The sequence below is a fragment of the Hyperolius riggenbachi genome, chromosome 2, assembly GCF_040937935.1.
Source record: "Hyperolius riggenbachi isolate aHypRig1 chromosome 2, aHypRig1.pri, whole genome shotgun sequence".
NCBI lineage: Eukaryota > Metazoa > Chordata > Amphibia > Anura > Hyperoliidae > Hyperolius > Hyperolius riggenbachi.
In genome coordinates, this window is record NC_090647.1 from 312,281,340 (window position 1) to 312,302,469 (window position 21,130).

At 46.1% G+C, this 21,130-nt stretch overlaps 1 protein-coding gene across 4 annotated transcripts in view; it reads left to right on the plus strand.

Moving 5' to 3' along the window:
• KIAA0319L (KIAA0319 like) overlaps positions 1 to 20,664 on the plus strand; it is a 141,831-nt gene extending 121,167 nt beyond the window's left edge. For all 4 annotated transcript variants that reach the window (XM_068269103.1, XM_068269102.1, XM_068269105.1 and 1 more), the window contains 5 exons: positions 5,901 to 6,043; positions 7,703 to 7,825; positions 10,264 to 10,354; positions 13,154 to 13,248; positions 19,826 to 20,664. In XM_068269103.1, coding sequence (XP_068125204.1) covers positions 5,901 to 6,043; positions 7,703 to 7,825; positions 10,264 to 10,354; positions 13,154 to 13,248; positions 19,826 to 20,013 — 640 coding nt within the window. In that variant the 3' untranslated portion in view covers positions 20,014 to 20,664. The remainder of the gene's footprint in view (positions 1 to 5,900; positions 6,044 to 7,702; positions 7,826 to 10,263; positions 10,355 to 13,153; positions 13,249 to 19,825) is intronic.
• The last annotated feature ends 466 nt before the right edge of the window (positions 20,665 to 21,130 follow it).

Sequence of the window (21,130 nt, forward strand, 5' to 3'; positions counted from 1 at the left end):
ACAGCTTTGTTAAAACAAGGAGGCAGCAGAGTCAGAGTGACACAGTTTCACACACACAGTGTGGCTCTCTCTCTCCCCTCTTTCTTCACTTCTCTCTCTCTTTCTCTCTCCCCCCCTCTCTCCTTACCCCATCCCCCCAACCCTCTATCAGCCCCTATCCTCCAGTCTCTTATGGCTACTTGGCCAATTGACCATCCGATTCGATTATTATAATCGAATTTGATGGAAATTGGTGCCACCAAGTGCGGGCAAATTTAGCGGCTAAAATTGGTTGTTTCGTCGATTGCACATGCTGCAAGATGTCGGGCCGAAATTGGTTGGTCAGGTGTGCGGCGGTACAGCGGGCAATTTCAGAATCAACGACGAAACCCCTGCTAGCAGCCTTCCGCATGGTGGCTGTATATCACTCCGGGTTCTACAGCTACATACACGCTGGCGGTGCATAGGCAAAGGCTGCTACAGGACAGGTAATGTATAAATACACACACGGGGGGGGGGGGGGGGTCACATTCATACATTGGGGGACAGCGGCACGGCGGACGCGGCGGCTCATCTGAAGATTTCATGCTGAAATTGGACGGGAATCAGTCTGCAGTATATGGGCAGCTACAACTAGAGACAAATTCATCTCTAATCAGATTTGATCAGATATAAATTTGTCTCTTTGTCGAATCTGCCCATAATCTTCTAATGTATGGCCACCTTTAACCACTTGCCGACCGCACGCTTATACCGTGCGTCGGCAAAGTGGCAGCTGCAGGACCAGCGACGCAGTACTGCGTCGCCAGCTGCAGGCTGATTAATCAGGAAGCAGCCGCTCGCGCGAGCGGATGCTTCCTGTCAATTCACGGCGGGGGGCTCCGTGAATAGCCTGCGGGCCGCCGATGGCGGCTCGCAGGCTAAATGTAAACACAAGCGGAAATAATCCGCTTTGTTTACATTGTACGGCGCTGCTGCGCAGCGGCGCCGTAAGGCAGATTGGCGATCCCCGGCCAATCAGCGGCCGGGGATCGCCGCCATGTGACGGGACGTCCTGTCACTGGCTGCACAGGACGGATAGCGTCCTGTGCAGCCCCGATCCCCAGAGGAGACAGATAGGAGAGGGAGGGGGAGAATGTCGCCGCGGAGGGGGGCTTTGAGGTGCCCCCCCCCCCGCAACATGCCTGCAGGCAGGAGCGATCAGACCCCCCCTGCACATCATCCCCATAGGGGGGAAAAAAGGGGGGCGATCTGATCGCTCTGCGTGCACCCTGATCTGTGCTGGGGGCTGCAGAGCCCACCCAGCACAGATCCCATCAAACAGCGCTGGTCCTTAAGGGGGGGTAAAGGGTGGGTCCTCAAGTGGTTAAAGTGCCCATTAATGATATAATTCTGCGGCTGATCGCTTGAGGTAATCAAGCAGAGCAATCAGTCATACTCATTAATGGCCAAATCCCCGTTAGCCAATTCGATGGGTTCAATACGAAAAATCGGTCGATTCTGATAATCTGATCGACTTGGCTACCAGTTATTCGGTCATTAATGGGGCAGGACCAGTTGCATCCGATGATCGATTACCGCAGTGATTGGAAATGATCCATCGGTCGTGGAATTGTATAATTAATAATCACCTTTAAAGTGTACCTGTAGGAAAAAAAAACCCTAGGGGGAACTTACCTTGGGAGAGAAAAGCCTCTGTATGTTAAAGAGGCTTCCTCCATCCTCCGCAGTAGAGGGGATCCAGCGCTGTGACCCCCCAAGATCTCCTTGTTGGCATGTGCGCATGTGCACTAGTTGCTTCCCGCTCAGGTTCTGGCAGAAATAGCCAAGCCTGATTGGGTCTGATCTACTTTGCAGGCACCTCATGCCAACACTGTATCAGGCTGGCTGAGGAGGATGGAGGAAGCCTCATTTAGGATTCAGCAGCTTCCCCTTCCCGAGGTAAGTACCAACCAGGGGCTATTTTTTCCCTTACCGGTGTTCTTTAAACTATTTAACATTTGTAATTTTTCTTGTGTTATTTTTTAAAAAATAACCGTAACAAATCCCTCCCACTTTTAGGCCACACCCTCCAGGCCACACCTCAAAGGCGGGATTTTCTCAGTCAAAAGGTGGCAACCCTATCCAGAAACCACAACAGCAATTCACTGCACTGCATGCGCACACACATCACAAGTCTCCAACTACCCCATGACAGAAACTCAAATGGAGAGTACATTACACACACACACACACACACACACACACACACACACACACACACACACACACACACACACACACACACACACACACACACACACACACACACACACACACACACACACACACACACACACACACACACACACACACACACACACACACACACACACACACACACACACACACACACACACACACCCTGACCTCACAAGCCCTCCTACACTCCAGAAACCACAACAGCAACTAACTGCACTCACACGCTCAATACACCACACAACATACACACCAGAAATTTTGAAGGCTGCAGGTAGTACACAGTGAGCACTATGCACTGTGTTCAGACTCACTGTCTCACTTGCTGGACACTGCCAATTTTCCATGCTGTGGTGCAGTGCATTGGTAACATGAGGAGGGAGACGTAGCACATGCAGGCTGATGAGCTGATTGCTCTCTCAGCCCTGATAAAGTTCAGCACCTCTGGAGAGGAGGAGGGTAGGGAGGGGGACTGCTATATAGAGCACTCTTCCTTCTTCCAGCTCTGGTTTCCTAGCATCTGACTGCACTTCAGAGCTCTGCTACAAATCATCTCTCCAGCTCCTGCTGTCTCTTTCTCTGCTGCGCGAGGGCTTGTCCTGCAGAGATGAGCTTGCACTCTCTTGCAGGTAGGCACTTATCTGTTTTTAAGTAGCGCTGTTCATTTCTTTGCCATGTACTAATTTAATTCATTTTTGGTCAGCTGCTCCCACTTAGCAGCCTTGCTTTTGGTGTATATGCAGAGCTGAGTTCAAAGTGTGTTTGCAGTTTCTGGGGGGGATCAGCGCACCTCTGATTGTAGGCCATTCGGAAGCGGCCTGGTGATGCGCTGATCCACCTTTTGCGCAGAGATGACGAGCAAGCCTGGCATTTTTAAAAAAAAAACTGTCAGACCCAGAGGGCTGTGCGTCCTGGGGTTAATTAATATACAGCCGCGGATGCGCATCTTTAGGTGGGCGGGGCTACTGTCTTAAAGTTACAATAACATTTTATATTTGCATTTTTTTTTTCTGGAAAGACCAGGTTTTCCCTTACAAAGTGTATGTGGGCTATGCACTGGCCAGGAGTTGTTAAGGATGTTACAGTACCTCTTTAATAAATCTCTATTAAATTATGATATCTGAAAACCTGACAGCTGGCGTGTGGGGGTGGATTGGGCTGGTGAAGAGAGACAGGGAAAGCCTCATTAGGGTCCTGAGGCTTCGCCCTCATGAAGTATGTTTTTTTTCTTTTTCGTAACTTGCATGTTTACTTAGGCAAAATAACATGCGTAAAGTCATTCTGCACAATTAATAGAGCCGAATGCAATGCATTATGGTCTACTCAACTTAAAGAGGAGCTGCAATGTAAAACAATCCCGCTAGGGGACACTTACCTCGAGAGGGGGAAGCCTCTGGATCCTATAACAATTCAATTTTATTGAGTTTCAAAAGAAAACATACAGACAAGTACACGCAGGTACTGAGGGACAGTGAATGAAGAGAGTTACAGTGGTACATGCTATATGTATGCATAGGAGATAAAGTTACATAGAAATAATAACAGTGAGTATCATATATAGTATGTATGTGCCATTTGTGTGATATTCATTAGGCATTAAAATAACACTCATTGACTCATAGCATAAAAAACTTCAAGTAGGTATGATTCCTTTAAATTGGTCAGCATTGCTGTGGCTATACCATCTGTTAGAGAGTTAGGTGAAGAAAAGAGATAAAGTGGAGGAGAGAAAAAGAAAAGAATAGAGTAGAGAGAAGATAAGGTTCCAGTGCCTACCTCCTAAGACCAGGACCACTAAAGGGTATATTCAGATTGTGAGCAGGAGAAAAGTTAAATTAATATCATATTTAATCCTCCGGACCTGTAGGAAGAGCTTCTACGTTGTTATACCAGGGAGCCCATATTTTATCAAATCTGCGAGGGCAGTTACGGCTTTTATACGTCAGGCGGTATAAAGGTAAGGATTTCATTACAGTGCATTTCCAGTGATTGAAGGAAGGGGACTTATCTGATTTCCAGGTTCGAAGTATTTCTTTACGGCCATAAAAGCATAATAGTTTGATTAAGTATTGGGGGTATTTGCCTGGTGGAATATCATCCAGCAGCCCTAGTAGGTATACCCTAGGAGAAAGTATCAATCTCGTTTGGAGAATTTCATTAATTAATTCATTAATCTTATACCAAAAGGAGTATACATGGGGGCAATCCCAAAACATGTGAAAGTAAGTTCCAGGATCAGTATTGCATCTGGGGCAATTGAGAGTATTGGAAGTAGAGATTTTGTGCATACGCATAGGCGTAAGATAGGTACGGTGAAGAAATTTAAATTGTATCAATCGGTCTCTAGCCGATATAGGAACTTTAACAAAAGTTTCTAAGATTTCTTCCCAGTCCTTACCATCCAACCCAGGAACCTCTTCATTCCACCTAGATTGACACTTAGCAAGGCTATGAGTTGTACTGTTCATGAGGGCAAAATATATCACTGAGAGAGGTTTAGCTAGGCCCTCTACCATTAACGTTTGTTCCAGGTCACAAGAAACCAGCGGTGGCCCACCATTTCCAAACTGGCTATTATAAGCATGCCGGATTTGTATATATCTGAAAAACATCTTATTAGACAGATCAAATTTATTTTTGAGGGTGTTGAAAGAAAGTAGTCCATCATTCCCCATGATGTGCTGTATGGCTTTTATGCCCTGACGGGCCCACAGACCAGGGTCTGGTATTTGTGAGAAGTGAAGGAGATAAGGATTATCCCATAGTGGTGTGTGAGGAGAGAGTTTATCAGCATTCCCAGTGTAGGCTAACATATCCTTCCATACTTTAGTTGTAGTGGACATAGGAGTTGTGCATCTAGGATCCCCCCTGGTGCCTCTAAATGCCAGTAAAGTAAGTCTCTCGTAGGAGCCCAGCCTTGCTGCCTCTACGGCAACTGCAGCATTATATTTATCCTGCGAGAACCACCACTCTGGATCCTAACAAGGCTTCCCCCGTCCCCTGGTGGCCCGGCAATCCAGTGCTGTGTCGTCCCCCCCCCCCCCCCCCCCTAAGTGCGACGAGGTAAATATTTACCTACCGCGATCCTGCACAGATGCACCAGCGACTCCTCGTTTGGGTAAGGTTGAAACAGCTGAACCCGATCATATCCGCTCTACTGCGCAGGCGCGAGTCCTTTGCGCTTGCGCAGTAGAGCGGATACGATCAGGCTCGGCCACCAGAGAGGTAAATAAATCTTCTCTTGTCAAGCTTGTCAGGGAGGATTCGGGGGAGCCAGCGCTGGATTCCTTCAGGCTTCAGAGGTCTTGGAAGCCTCATTGGGACCCTGAGGCTTCCCCCTCCCGAGGTAAGTATCTCCCAGAGCGTTTTTTTTTTTACATTACAGAGTGTCTTTAATAACTTTACACATTTTATTCAGCTTAATGCAGTTTAGTGCGTACACTCCCAAAGTGTGCTGCTTCTCAAATATCACGGAAAGATAGATTCTAAGTAAGCAAAAAACAAAAAGTTTATTCATGAGCAATATATCAGTCGTCATTATGAATGGCAAATGCCATGAAGATGCACTTATCTGTTATACTTGGAAACATTTGTGCAGAACTCTCCAGCCTGATCTCTTCTTCTGTTGCTGTGGTTGTTAGAAGTGATAAGTTCAACCACAATAATGTTCTCTTTCATTGCAGTACAAAGGTGGTATTTTATGTCAAGAACCAGCCCCCTCACTTGGTCATGAAGGGTTACCAAGTTGCCTGCACACTTCGCAATGAATTACGCAAGCAGCAGAGTGGTTTCCTCATCTTCAGAGCCCTTGAGATTGACACATTCAGTAAGTGCCTGATACACTTCATTAAATTATTCCACTTAATACTTTTACTGCTCAAACTCCTATTGATTCATCTTATTTGAGTATTTATTTATCTTGTTTAAAATGTTTTTAGCTAGATAACCATTCTGATGTAATAAGCTAATAAACATACCGGTAAGTGTAGAATCAGAACATACCTAACTTGTAAATTTACTATAAAATTATATGGGTGTGAGACATGTTGAGTACCTCAGTAAACTCACAATAAGTGTATTTGTCGCAGCACTAAATAGATCACAGGGTCCCTGCCATAACCTCCCACTGCAACATACGTGCATTGAGCTTCTGGCCCTACCAATGTTCACACTCTCACAATACAAAGTTGCTACAAGTCACTTGACCTGCCTAGCCAGGTGTCATTTGGAAATCAAGCACTGGTATCTGTTATGTTTACTATGCATTTTACCTCGCCTGCCCTAATCTACTACAGGTAGCCTAATCTGTGGTTTTAGTTCAGGTTAAAAAACTCTCATAATAGGTTCACTTTAAATGGGGGGGATATACACTAACTTTGGAACCTGCGTTTCATGCTTTTCTATAAACTCTGTATCCAGTATAAACAACAAAATACTTTTATTAATTTTATTCAGTTTTCCTCATCAGGCGACACTAATGCATACAGTGCCATCTTCCAGGCCCCTGAATCTTACCCTCCCCCTAGTCTTAATACATAGTGTTGCTCCTCAGACCCCCTGCATCTATTTTCCCTCCTCATTCAGAGAGTGCCATGGAAAGCATGCTGGGGAGTGAGTGTGCAGCTACCACTCCAGGTCTCAATCATAATCCTCCTTTTGCTGTGCCTCTGAGTCCCTCTGCTGCTGAAACATTGTCTAGGTCTGCTTTGCATCGCCAGTATGAAGCTTCATATCGGATATGGAAAGGAGGGACAGGAAGTGAGGCTGGTTGAAATGTCTGCACCAGTGGGGCCTAAGGTCTCTTTTCCATGGGCAGCTGAAGGCGGTGAATTCACCATCTATTAGCTGCTCCTGTTTACCATCCGGGCGCTTGCTAGTCAGCCATCCCTTCTGTGGAGTTGCATCTTCAGGTGCAACATAAGACTTTTCTTTTGGCTGTTGGGTAATATCGCTGCATGTCAAATGTGATGTACGCATTGTAACCGAATGGCGCTTGTGACTGGCAGCCGGTAGGCTGAACTGTCTGACAAGCACGCAACTCAGCCTCCCATGGAAAAGAACCTAAAATGACATTGCTTAGGCCAGAGAAGATGCATATATGCAGCGGCTGAATAGCCTGGAGTGGTAGTCATGCCCTCTCTCCCTAGCATGTTGCCTGCTGCGTGAACTTCCCCCTTGTCCAGTTCCCAAACAAGTACAGTGTGCTGGTAAAAGAAAAGTTGGGGCACCACAGTGATAAACATGCAATTGTTCCAACCTTTTTGAGATCTGCATAAAATTGACATAAGATTTGAATAAACAAAATTTATTAGCATCTCCTTGACCAAATTTGGCTCGATACACTCTGTAAATAAAATGTTAGTGCTACATACAGTAAATAAATAACAGAATAGATAACAGAACATAGTGTAACTTCACAGTAAATCACTCTCTTAGTATCTATAGATAGTTGATTAGAATGATTAACTGTATGTTTTCATCTTAGCTTGCCAGTTGAATTGCTCTTTGCATGGTCACTGCAATTCTTTTACAAAGCGCTGTGTCTGTGACCCTTTTTGGATGGAGAATTTTATACGTCGACAGTTTGGGGATGGTGAGAGCAACTGTGGTAAGTAACTGGCCTCCAATTTTGGGTAGATCATTAGTGTGAAAGTCTTGCACAATTTATAACTACACGTGGTGGCTTATTCAAATATACAGATTGATCTTTATGGATTTACTCTGCAGTAGTCATTTATTGGCTTTAATCACATTAGCTTACGTATGCAAATACTCATGACATATTTACAATCGTGTGAAAATAAAACCCGATAGCTTGGGATCAAAGTCTCTACTACAGTACGTTCACTTGATTAGTGAAACCTTCAAGCGTAACTGTCAGGCATAAAATCAAAAATCAATTCTTTATTTTTATCTGGTAAACAAGTAATAAGGATGCTAACCAGGCAATCTAAAAGTTAAAAATCACTCTTACTTTTGTTGTTGATAAAAGATCATTCCCCAGTTTACCTGGCTCTTATTTGGTACATTGCCGCTCAAAGGAAGTTGCAGAGCATGCTGGGTTGTCTTTTTTTGCTTCTTTACTTTCCCCTCAGACTTAACTAATGCAGCCTGATTGGCTGAAGCCTCTTACTCTCCTGTTTTACCCTCCCACACCTCAGTTAAGGCGCGTACAAACGCCTGATTTATTCAAACGACAGGTCGTTAGACCCGCCCGCGGGGCGGCCTTTCTAGCGACAGTTTTCCTGTGTGTACATTCTGTCAACGGGCTGATGAGCCTTATGAGCCTGCCGACAGACTGTATACACAGAGAAACTGTCGCTAGAACTGCCACCCCGCGGGCGGTTCTGACGACCCCTCGTTTTCAGGAATCCGGCATGTGTACGTGCCTTTACTCTCTGGTTGGCCAAAATGTTCTCATGCTGAGAAGCTGCAGAATCGCACAATGACAATGCACTTTCAATTGTAGAGCTGGGTGGGAGTGTCTGAAGACTGTCTGTATTTGCATTGGCCACCCCGCTCCCACAGTAAGGGAGGAAATGACATCAGGATTGGCTATAGACACAGGGATTCCAAAACGTAGGCAGTGCAGTACATATGTTATGTACATAGAGCAAGTATTGATCTACTTATACTGTATATGTGTTTTTTGTTGTTGTTGTTGTTGTTGTTTTTTTTTGAGATTGTATTCTATACCAAGGTCAAGGGTGGGAGCTGGTTTGGTGAAGTACATAAAGACACCAAGAGTATGAAACACATGGTTGTGTTGTGCTACCTCCAGTAACCACTCAGAAATTTATTAGGATATTTTTGGGCTGTCCCTACTTTGGGCTTGAAGGTCGCCATTTGTATGGTTGTTCTCCAAGGCAATGGTAGTGAACAAAACACTGCTAACCATAAACTAGGAAATAACTAGAAGATGCCCCAAATTCTCTGTCTCCATTAGAAAATTAATAAATTCATAAAAAAGGAGGCAAGTACCACTTGATAATGATCACAGTAATGATATTTTGGTGAGGCAGTATATAAAAGAGCCCTATTGTATGGAAGCACTATAATTGTGGGAGCTAATCAGAAACCCTTACACTGGCTACTATATTAGGAAGCGCTATAGAGGAGGAACATGGAATGGGGGGCTAAACAAGGTGGCTGTTACAGCAGTTACAAAAAAGTTTTTAGCCACATATATTCTTTGAAAGACCGTGCTTCTTGCAAAATAAATCTCCACCCCTTCCACGAATGCAGAGGTTCCTTGACATTCAAGAAATAATTGATGGGTTCCTCCAGGGTGAAAAGGTTGAGAAAGACTGATCTACAAGGTAGGCCTGTAGTTTATCAAGGGCTACACTAAAGTGACAGTTCTGGCTGTTGCCCCTCTGAGTTTCTGTGCCCTATAATCAGAGCTGTGTTCTTAAAGCAGTAGGATCAGCCATACTATGCCAGGGAAAAAAAACACATATAAGTAGATAAATACTTAATCTACTTACATAACACATGTATTATACTGTCCACGTTTTGATTTCAGTGAATGTTATATAGTAAATGACGAGAATTCTGTTCCTTTTGGGGGCCATGTCTTTTGCCCACAGTTAAGGCTAACTCGGGATGTCATTTCTGCCTTTTACTTTTTTTCTTGTCTCCTCCAATCGCTGAGTCGCCTCAGCCTTGCTTGTAAACACAAGTGAGTAGGGGATTAGGTTTCATATAAGCAGCTGGTAGGGAAACAAAGGGAAGAGGAGGAATAGATTATAGATAAAAAGAACCCCCAGCATGCAATTCTTTGGCACGACTACTAAAGGGCCAGTGCTCCTTAAAAGTATGTTATAACTCCAAATCATAACAGCAGAAAAAGTTTTGAATGCAGCATTAGCATCTTTATCACTTAATACACTCAGACCAGTTGCTGTTGAAATTTGTTTTTTATGGTGACGATACCGCTTTAAATCTAAGCAATTTCTCAGCCTTTTAGTTTTACTACACTGGACCTGTTAATGTTTTAGTGCCTGGTTGAATTGTTTACCTACTAATACCTATATCTTTATGCAGAGTGGAGCGTGCTATATGTCATTATTACAAGCTTCCTTGGTGTGGTAGCTCTGGGACTGTTTGTATGGTGCACCATCTGCTGCTGTAAAAGGTACATGATTTTAGTATTTTGATAATAGTAGCAGACATGTTGAATGGGTTGACTTGTAGAAACTCAGTGTAGACTTGAGTCTGTTTTGCCTTTGGCAAATATCACTATGGGTTTTTTTTTTGTTTGTTTGTTTGTTTTTTAATATGGTGCATGGAAAAGGTTGAACTAAAATCTGATTTGCCATATTGGCTTCAACTCATAAAGCCTTACTGTGTGTGGTAATGCAGAAAACAGCTGATTTTACCGAGCATTCAGGAAAATGTCAATTCATAAAGGCTGTTACTGCATGGCAAGCTGAAATTACCGACGAGTGAGGTAAATTACCAACTTGTGTGGTAAATATCTCAACACATGTCAGTAAATGTCAATTCATAAAGGTTTGAACTTGCCAAGCCAAGTAACGTGTGGTAGTTAGCTCCAGCTCTGATGTGTCGGAAACTATCTTCAGTGTGCGATAGCCCATGACTGACAGAAGCAGAGAGGCAATAGGAGCAGCCTCCCTTTCCTGCAAGTCGCTCTACTAGGCCCCCATATGTTCTTGGATGGGACAAGTTTCTCTAGTGACTGGTCAGCCAATCAACCATCCGATTTGATAATTATCAAATCGGATGAAAATCGGTGCTGCCTAGTGCAGGTCCGATCGACAGTGCGACCAATTTTGGACCAAACATGTCGATCGGACATGTCAGTCTGTCGTGATTGTTCGGATGTCGCCCCCCCCCCCACGTGCTCCAGGTGGTTGTCGGAGTAACGTGGGGGCATGTGTGATGTCACATGCTAAAAAAGATAAAACCAGCGCTCACAGCAACTTAATCAATATAAATATATACCACTCGAACACACGGCCAGAATCCAGCACCCTTTGGCCAATAGTCACAGTGCACCCAAAATTGGGATATGCTTGTAAGACAATGTCCAAATGACCAGGTTCACTAAAGAACTATGATCCGGGGTGCTGCAGGATGCACCAGGTTACTCTGGTTAAATTCAGCAGATGATAAAGTTCTGCGCGCTCCCTTCTCCCACTGTAGGTGATGTCAATAAAACAGCATACAGGTCCCTTACGGATACAGACTCACCAGATCCTGCGGTCTTGGCAGACCAGGCCTCACATTTGGGGGGTGTGCCCCCCAACCCTGTTCCCCCCGTCACCTCTCTGGCTATCAGTTTTCACCGGGTGTCTGCTTGCTCCAAGATAGATCAGATGTCCATGTAGCTCAATGAGTATGGGGGGAAAACACAAAAGAGGACAACCTCTAATCGTGCATTACTCTTTTTATTTAAAAAAAAAAACTTTAAAAACAAATGCGCAGCATATGAGGTTGGGCGGCACAGAACACAGTAATCTGGTCGATAAGAGGAGTTAGCTCCCGGATGGCTCACCTCGCCGCCGCTGCCTAAATTGAAAACCGCGCCGGGGTGATCACGGCAGTCTGTACCCGTATGGGACCTGTATGCTGTTTTATTGACATCATCTACAGTGGGAGAAGGAAGTGCTCAGAACTTTATCATGTGATGTCACATGTGCCCATGTATACACCGGCAACCACATGGGGCGTGTGTATGGACGGAGCCTGGAGCAAGCACCGATTGCGGACAGGTAAAGTATAGTGCACCGGGCATATTTAACATTAGGGAGGGACAATGTCATCCCAGCAAGGCAGCAGATGCAGCGTCACAAGGCCGATTCCTGATCGATTTCAGCCTGAAATCGTTCAGGAATCGGCCTGCGGGTGTATGGGCAGGCAACAGATTTCTCTCTCCGATCAGATTTGATCAGAGAAACATCTGTCTCTTGGTTGACCTACCCATACATTGTCTGATGTATGGGCACCTTCAGTTTTATTTTTGCTTTAAGAGCCTGCAGATAGGGATGGGCTCACGTTCACTACTCAAATACGTGATTCAAATGAGGCTTAATTGCCTCAGCCGTTGCGGCTGGGAGAGAGGGGGTTACTTACCCAGAAGTCCATCGGGTGTTATGCGTATCATGTAACTCGCACGTGGTCTATGGGACAGTTCCACCCAAACTTCCTCCTTCCGCTTGAAGGAGGAAGTTCGGGTGGACCGTGTCCCATAAGCCGCGTGCAAATTACATGATACGCATAGAACCCGACGGATTTCTGGGTAAGTAACCCCCTCTCTCCCAGCCGCAACAGCTGAGGCAATCAAGCCTCATATGAATCACGTAGTCGAGTCCTTTGGGACTTGTGAACCCAAGGCTGACTGCAGATACTACGAAGTGCACTATGCCCTCTCTTTACCTATTTCTTATTTATACTTTAGGAAAATAATTAACAATACGTTATAGAACTACTATAGTGAAAAAAAGCAGTTAAAATCTAACAGAATCCATGAGGGATTCTCACGGTTTTCTTTGTTTTCAAAAGCATTTCCTGAATGGCAGTTACTAAGCATAACTGCCAAAATAGTAAGATACCAACCAGACTCCCTACTCACTTGCACACTATTTTGCTACTTACACTTAGCAACTGCCATTCAGGTAATGCTTTTTAAAACAAAGAAAACCATGAGAATCCCCCATGAGAAAATGGACTAGCCCAAAACCTGTTTGTTCTGTCAGATTTTAACTGCTTACTTTTTCCACTGTATTGGTCCTTTAATTTTCCACCTTGGGTAGAATACACTTAACGGTATGTTCCATATTTGTTAATCGGATTTGAATAGGCTTGTACAGCCATACAAATCTCAAGTGTAGCACAGTACACGACCTGTAGAAAGCATAACTGAAATCTAGCCTGTGCATAATGCTGTGTTCTTCTTGTCTTACCTCCCTAGGAAAAAAGGAAAACCCAAGAGAAAGAGTAGATATAAAATGTTGGAGGCTACTGATGACCAAGAGAGTTTGGAGCTGAAGTCAAGCCTAAAAACTGGTAATAGTTTTATTAAAATTGGGTGGTTTTTTTTAATCAGTGAATTTCCAGAGATAATAGAAAAAACATCCTCCTACATTTTTTAAGAACTATACAAAATTTTGTCTCCTTTGTCTGCATACATGGAACCAGAGATGTCGCGAACCTCCGATTTTCGGTTCGGTTCGCGTAAAAGTTTGCAAACCGCAATAGACTTCAATGGGGAGGCGAACTTTGAAAAATAGAAAAAATTATGCTGGCCACAAAAGTGATGGAAAAGATGTTTCAAGGGGTCTAACACCTGGAGGGGGGCATGGCAGAGTGGGATACATGCCCAAAGTCCCGGAGAAAAATCTGGATTTGACGCAAAGCAGCGTTTTATTGGCAGAAATCACATTGAATGCTAAATTGCAGGCCTAAAGTGCTTTCAAACATCTTGCATGGGTATACATCAATCAGGGAGTGTAATTAGAGTTCTGCTTCACACTGACACACCAAACTCACTGTGTAACACACTGCAAACAGCTGTTTGCATAGTGACGGCCGTGCTCTACTGGTGCGCAACATGGCCAGAGTGTAGGCCGTGACGTTTTTCAAGCCCATATGGTCGCCGGGCTGTGGTAGCTTAATGATAGAACAACAGTGACTGTCCAGCTGATCAAATTTGGTCTGACCACAATGAAGCAACAACCTTATTATCTTTTGTGTGCCACCCCCACCCAAGACACTCAAATAGCCGGCGGTCATTGCTTCATTGTGATACGCAAGCCCCTTCACCGCGGCAAGGTAATGATCACGAAGGGGAATGGGCACATGTACATGCCTTTTGTTTTGTTGTTGCAGCCGCCCACAGTACAGCCAGAGAAATTAGCCAGGCATGTATACGCACCAGAAAAATTAGTGTAGCGGCTGCTGCTAGCAGCGGCCTTAAAAATTCAGGAATCCGCCTAGAGTCCTGGACCCTGTTGGTGGTGGCGGAGAAGGCAAGCGGCCTGCAGGCAGAGATGCTGTGTGTGGGGACTGACTTAGTCTTCGGTTGTGCAGTGGTCCTCCGTGATCCATTCCTCATTCATTTTGATAAAGGACAGGTACTGAACACTGTCGTGACTTAGGCGACTTCTCTTCTCAGTAACTATGCCTCCAGCTGCACTGAAGGTCCTTTCTGACAGGACGCTTGCGGCAGGGCTAGAGAGAAGTTGTATGGCAAATTGGGACAGCTCTGGCCACAGGTCAAGCCTGCGCAACCAGTAGTCCAAGGGTTCATCGTCGCTTTTCGCAGTGTCTACATCCACATTCAAGGCCAGGTAGTCAGCTACCTGCCGGTCCAGGCGTTGGTGGAGGGTGGAACCGGAAGGACTATGGCGAGGAGTTGGGCTAAAGAACGTCTGCATGTCCGACATCACCCTGAGATCGCTGGAGCGTCCTGTCCTTGCCTGCGTGGACTTGGGAGGAGGACGGTTACTGCCAGTGGTAGCTTGATTGTGTTGTGCAGCCACATCACCCTTAAGCGCATTGTAAAGCATCATCAACAACTTGTTCTGCAAGTGCTGCATCCTTTCCACCTTGTGTTGAGTTGGTAACAGGTTGCCACTTTGTGCCTGTACCGAGGGTCTAGTAGCGTGGCCACCCAGTACAGGTCATTCCCCTTGAGTTTTTTGATATGTGGGTCCCTCAACAGGCTGGACAACATGAAAGAGGACATCTGCACAAAGCTGGATGCAGACGTACTCTCCATCTCCTCTTGCTCTTCCTTAGTGACGGGATGCAACTCCTCTTCCTCCCCCCAGCCACGAACAATACCACGGGAACGTGGAGCAGCAGAAGCCCCCTGTGACGGCTGCCGCGGTTCTTCTTCCGCCGCCTCTTCCTCCTCCACAGAAACACCTTCCTCATCATCACCATCATCAGAGTCTGACTCCTCTCCTTCCCTACACGACTCCTCTTCTTCCTCCTCCCCCCTCTGTGCTGCCGCAGGTGTTGTGGGAACATCGGGTTCGGGTGTAAATGGCTCCCACGACTCCTGCTGCCGTAACTCTTCTCGTTCACGCTCCTCCACAGCTGTATCCACCACTCTACGCACGGCACGCTCCAGGAAGTAGGCGTAGGGGATCAAGTCGCTGATGGTGCCCTCATCGCTACTCACCAGTTTGGTCACCTTCTCAAAGGGCTCCGTGACCCTGCATGCATTTTGCATCAGTGTCCAGTTGTTGGGCCACAACATCCCCATCCTCCCAGATTGTGTCCTTGTACTGTAATGATACAGGTACTGGGTGACGGCTTTCTCCTGGTCTAGCAGGCGAGAGAACATCAGCAGGGTGGATTTCCAGCGAGTCGGTCTATTGCAAATCGGGCGTCTCACCGGCAAGTTGTTTCTACGCTGAATGTCCGCAAAGCGTGCCATGGCCTTGTAAGAGCGCCTGAAATGCCCACACAACTTCCTGGCCTGCTTCAGGACGTCCTCTAAGCCTGGGTACTTGGACACAAATCGTTGCACGACCAGATTCAGCACATGTGCCATGCAGGGTATGTGTGTCAGCTTTCCCAAATTCAACGCAGCAATGAGATTGCTGCCGTTGTCACACACCACATTGCCGATCTCAAGCTTGTGCGGGGTCAGCCATTGCTCCACCTGCTTGTTAAGAGCAGCCAGGAGAGCTGCTCCAGTGTGACTCTCCGCTTTCAGGCAAGACATGTCTAACACTGCGTGACACCGTCGTACCTGGCATGCAGCATAGGCCCAGGGGTGCTGGGGCTTTGTAGCTGGAGAGGAGATCGCAGCACCAGCCGAGGAGGAGGAGGATGACTACAGCGAAGCGGTGGTAGCAGGTGGAGAGGAGGTGGCTGGAGGCCTGCCTGCAAGCCGTGGAGGTGTGACAAGTCAGTCCGCTGCGCAGCCACGTACTCCCTGCTTGCTGCCATCGGTCACCAGGTTGACCCAATGGGCTGTGTATGTAATGTAGTGGCCCTGCCCGTGCTTGGCAGACCAGGCATCCGTGGTCAAGTGGACCCTTGACCCAACGCTGTGTGCCAGAGATGACACCACTTGCCTCTCAACTGCACGGTACAGTTTGGGTATGGCCTTTTGTGAAAAATAATTGCGGCCTGGTATTTTCCACTGCGGTGTACCAATGGCCACAAACTTACGGAAAGCCTCCGACTCCACCAGCTTGTATGGTAATAGCTGGCGAGCTAATAGTTCCGCCACGCCAGCTGTCAGACGCCGGGCAAGAGGGTGACTGGCAGACATTTGCTTGTTACGCTCAAATACTTCCTTCACGGACAGCTGGGAACTGCTGTGGGCAGAGGAGAAGGAACCGCTGAAGGGAAGAGGCGGTGTGGAGGAGGGTGGCTGTGAAGGTGCAAGGGAGAAAGTGGATGAAGACGATGCACCTGAAGGAGGAAGAGCAGAAGGAGGGTGGCTTGTCTTTTGATGGGTGCTGCTTTTCCTCAGGTGTTCTTGCCATAGCTGTTTGTGCCTTCTCTCCAGGTGCCTTCGTAAGGCACTTATCCCTACGTGAGAGTTGGCCTTTCCACGGCTCAATTTTTGCTGGCAGAGACAGCAGATGGCTTTGCTCTGATCTGAGACACACGTGAAAAAAATTCCAAACCGCTGAGCCCCCCTGGGGTGATGGCGCTACGGTGGCATCAGCAGCTGACGTTGAAGGGCATGTTGGCTGGCTGGCCATAGCTGGCGATACATGGCGCCGGACACTGCCCCCAGCTGTTTCTGAGGACGAGCTCCCTCTGCTTCTATCATGGAGTCGTCTCCTCCTACTCCTCCTACTCCTCTCTGACTCCTCCTCTGAACTGTCCCCATGGTCATCTCCTCTACCGGGAACATATGTGGTATCCGTATAATCAGCATCATAAGCCTCCTGGCCAGCTTCGCTTTCCTCAGACACCTCATCAACTGCACCAACTTCAGGTGGTTCATCCTCCCCCCTCCTCACACATTAAGTCCATACTATCGCCACCTAACTCAGACGTATGAGGTGGTGAACCTGCGCCTTCTTGTTGTTGCAGTAGTGGGTGTGAATCAGTGATTTCACCACCAAATAACTCCTGCGAAGTGTCAAATGCAGCAGATGTGGTGCTTGTTGTAGCGCTGGTGGCTGCGGGAGATGAGGTGTTCTATGTTATATAGTCAAGCACGTCCTGATCTTGGGAAGTGATCGCACGTGCCTTCTTCTGACCACTGTATTTTGGGCCAGGTCTGAACAGTAAAGGTACTTAGATGCAGTGAGCTGGGTTCACTGAACACAACAGGTAGTAAGATGCAGTGAGCTGGGTTCACTGAACAATAAAGGTACTTAGATGCAGTGAGCTGGGTTCACTGAACAGTAAAGGTACTTAGATGCAGTGAGGTGGGTTCACTCAACACAACAGGTATTATTATGCAGTGAGCTGGGTTCACTGAACAGTAAAGGTACTTAGATGCTGTGAGGTGGGTTCACTCAACACAACAGGTAGTAAGATGCAGTGAGCTGGGTTCACTGAACAGTAAAGGTACTTAGATGCAGTGAGGTGGGTTCACTGAACAATAAAGGTACTTAGATGCAGTGAGCTGGGTTCACTGAATACAACAGGTAGTAAGATGCAGTGAGCTGGGTTCACTGAACAGTAAAGGTACTTAGATGCAGTGAGCTGGGTTCACTGAACAGTAAAGGTACTTAGATGCAGTGAGCTGGGTTCACTGAACAGCAAAGGTACTTAGATGCAATGAGGTGGGTTCACTCAACACAACAGGTAGTAGGATGCAGTGAGCTGGGTTCACTGAACAGTAAAGGTACTTAGATGCTGTGAAGTGGGTTCACTCAACACAACAGGTAGTAAGATGCAGTGAGCTGGGTTCACTGAACAGTAAAGGTACTTAGATGCAGTGAGGTGGGTTCACTCAACACAACAGATAGTAAGATGCAGTGATGAGGTGGGTTAAGTAAACACAACAGGTACTGCAGTATATGCAGTACTGGGTACTACAATGTGCAGCTCCCTGTCACACACACAGGTAGTCACTGAATGTGCTGGGCTGCTGGCAGTGGCACGTACACACTATCAATTGCAAGGCTGTGCATGCAACAAAAGTGTCAGTTTGACACACAGAAAAAAAAAAAGTACAGGATGAGCTCTGAAAAGAGCTATTGAGGGGTGCTATAAAAGCAATAACAATCAGCCAGGAGCAAGATACGCAGCCAAGAGCCTAACTAATCTGTCCCTAGAAGAACAAGTCTGCAGCAGCTGTCCCTACTCTGTCTCTAGCAGGCACACGAGTGAGGCTAATGGCCGCCGGAGCCTGCCTTATATAAGGGGGGGTGGGGCTCCAGGGCTTAGGGTAGCCTGAATGGCTACAATATGCCTGCTGACTGATGCAGAGGGTCAAAGTTGACCCTCATAGTGCATTATGGGGCGAATCGAACTTTCGCAAAAGTTTGCCTGGTGCAGGCGAACGCGAACCCCCAAAGTTCGCCTGGAACAGTTCGCAGGCGAACCGTTCGCGACATCTCTACATGGAACCCAACAGTGTGCAGTGTCCTTCGGATTGTCTGCCTAGAGACATTGCCACCAGCAGTGCTCAGATTTACCAGGATGGCCTTGGTGGTGATCCTTGGATTCTTTTTCACCTCTCTCACTATCCTCCTGGCCAGCATAGGTGTAACTTTTGGCTTCAGACCACATCCTCTGAGATTTTCCACAGTGCAGGACATCTTGCATTTTTTAATAATACTTTGCACTGTAGCCACTGGAACTTGAAAACGTTTAGAAATGGCCTTGAAGCCCTTTCCTGACTTGTGAGCAGCCACAATGCACAGCCGCAGGTCCTCACTGAGCTCCTTTGTCTTAGCCATGACTGTCCACAAAGCAACTGCAGAGAGCTGCTGTTTTTCATCTATTGAGTTGGCTGAAACAGCTGTTCCCAATTAATCAGGGTAATTAGGATGCTTTAGAACAGCTTGAACTATTTGGAATGGTGTAGAACTTTGCATGTTCTCACAGTTTGTGAAAAGTATGAATAATTTTGGACTGGACACTTTTTGCTGAGATGTAAATAAATTTTTGTTTTGTTTTGTTTTTCACAATAATGCCTCTTGTACATCATCTTATTATCTGTTGGAACACACCTATATCATTTCCCATCAAAAATTACTTGCTGGTTGAATAAAAGTAACTTTAAGTCAAAATTTGCCAGGGGTATGAATAATTATGGGCAGCAGAGTGTTGGGCACTTGGAGGGGGGGGGGGGGGCGGGTTCGTTTTAGGCACTAGAAAGGGAGGGTTCAAGTGAGAATGAGTGCCAGGTAAGCACATAGTAATGTAAATGACCAATATTTTATTAGTGGCACCACACATGCTGCAGCGGCGCAGTACATACTTGCTAGTATGTGTTATGTGAGAACATTAAGCTGCTTTTGTAATTTTCAACTTGCAGCATAAAATGTGGACAGAAAAAGTCTGAATGTAGTACAACTGCAGTGTAGGGAATTCAGATGCATTTTGATCTAAACACAAATTTGGCTGTAAGGAGTTGAACACTGGACCAGACTTTTGCATGCCATGACATAACAATTTGTGGTAACACATTGTATTTATTCCTCCACAGGAGTAAAGCTGAAAACACCAATACAGAATACAAGCTTGATGCATTCAGAATCTGAGCTGGAAAGTGATGACAATGCTTACACATGGTCAGATCGGGAGAAGGGAAAACTGCTCCGGCCTCAGAATGGCTCTCTGCGGAATGGACAAGCCTCTCACAAAAACAAAAACCAAAGAGAGGAGTTGTTATAGCGGACGTCCTACAATCTCATTTTTTCACACAGGAATTCATTTCATTTGAGCAGCACATTTAAAGCTGCTGAACTGTCCTCTTCAACCACTTTGTGGACAAAGCTGCTACTTTTGAACTGCTTTTAAATAAATGCTTATTTTAGTAGATTTACTATTCTGCTCCACTGAGAGCACCAAGGCTGGACATACTTGAACTGATTTGTTTTTGTTTTTCAACGGGAGATACTACTGGATAACGCTAATAGATTTTTTATTTACTAATTTAATAAGGATTTTTGTTTTCTGCACACCCTCTGGGGGTAATTGCCCCAGGAAGGAGCCACACTGTTAAATCTCCTCAACTTTAAATGCACTACTCTGCCATTTCCTCAGTGGCATGGAAGGGTAAAATGTGAAATGCACTGGGTGTTTTGTGAGGCCCGATATCTGTGTTTTTTCCACGGCCTTTAACTGCTGATGATGTTGCTCATTCATTTAATGACATATCTATTTTTCCAGAAAGCAGACACTGGCTTCTATGTTTTCACAAACACCACCAATGAATGAGATGTGTAACAGAAAGCAAGTTGTAGCAAATGTGTTTTATGGGCAGAAGACGTGGTAAACTAAACAATGAATCATGTTCAATAAAGTCAAACACTGAAGGAAAAATGATATACACAATATGTTCAATGTAATAAAATGTAAGAGGGTTTCTTGCTTGTGTAGAACTAAAGTTCTCCTCCAGGCAGAACACATAAATGGCTCTGCACCCTAAGGGTTGGTTCAGACGGATGGATTCCAGCAGCTCGCTTCGTCGCACTGAAACACCTTTATGCTGCTGCCCAGAACAATGTTTGTCGTCAAGTTTAGGGGGCTTAGGGAGCTCAATGTAACCCCCGAACGCAATTGGCTTTGTCAATCTCAATCTCGGCAAATGACAGTAAACGTTGAGATGAACCTTCCCATTCATCCCGATGACGGCGAAATCGCAACACTGTGGATCCCTAGCATTAAACGCCGGGGACGGTCACTGGCAGCCATCCGTCTGAACCGGTCACAAATCTTCCCCCACTGTGTGAGCAATACCACAAGAAAACATCCTGCTTCTTGCATGTTGATTCCACAGTGCAGAGCA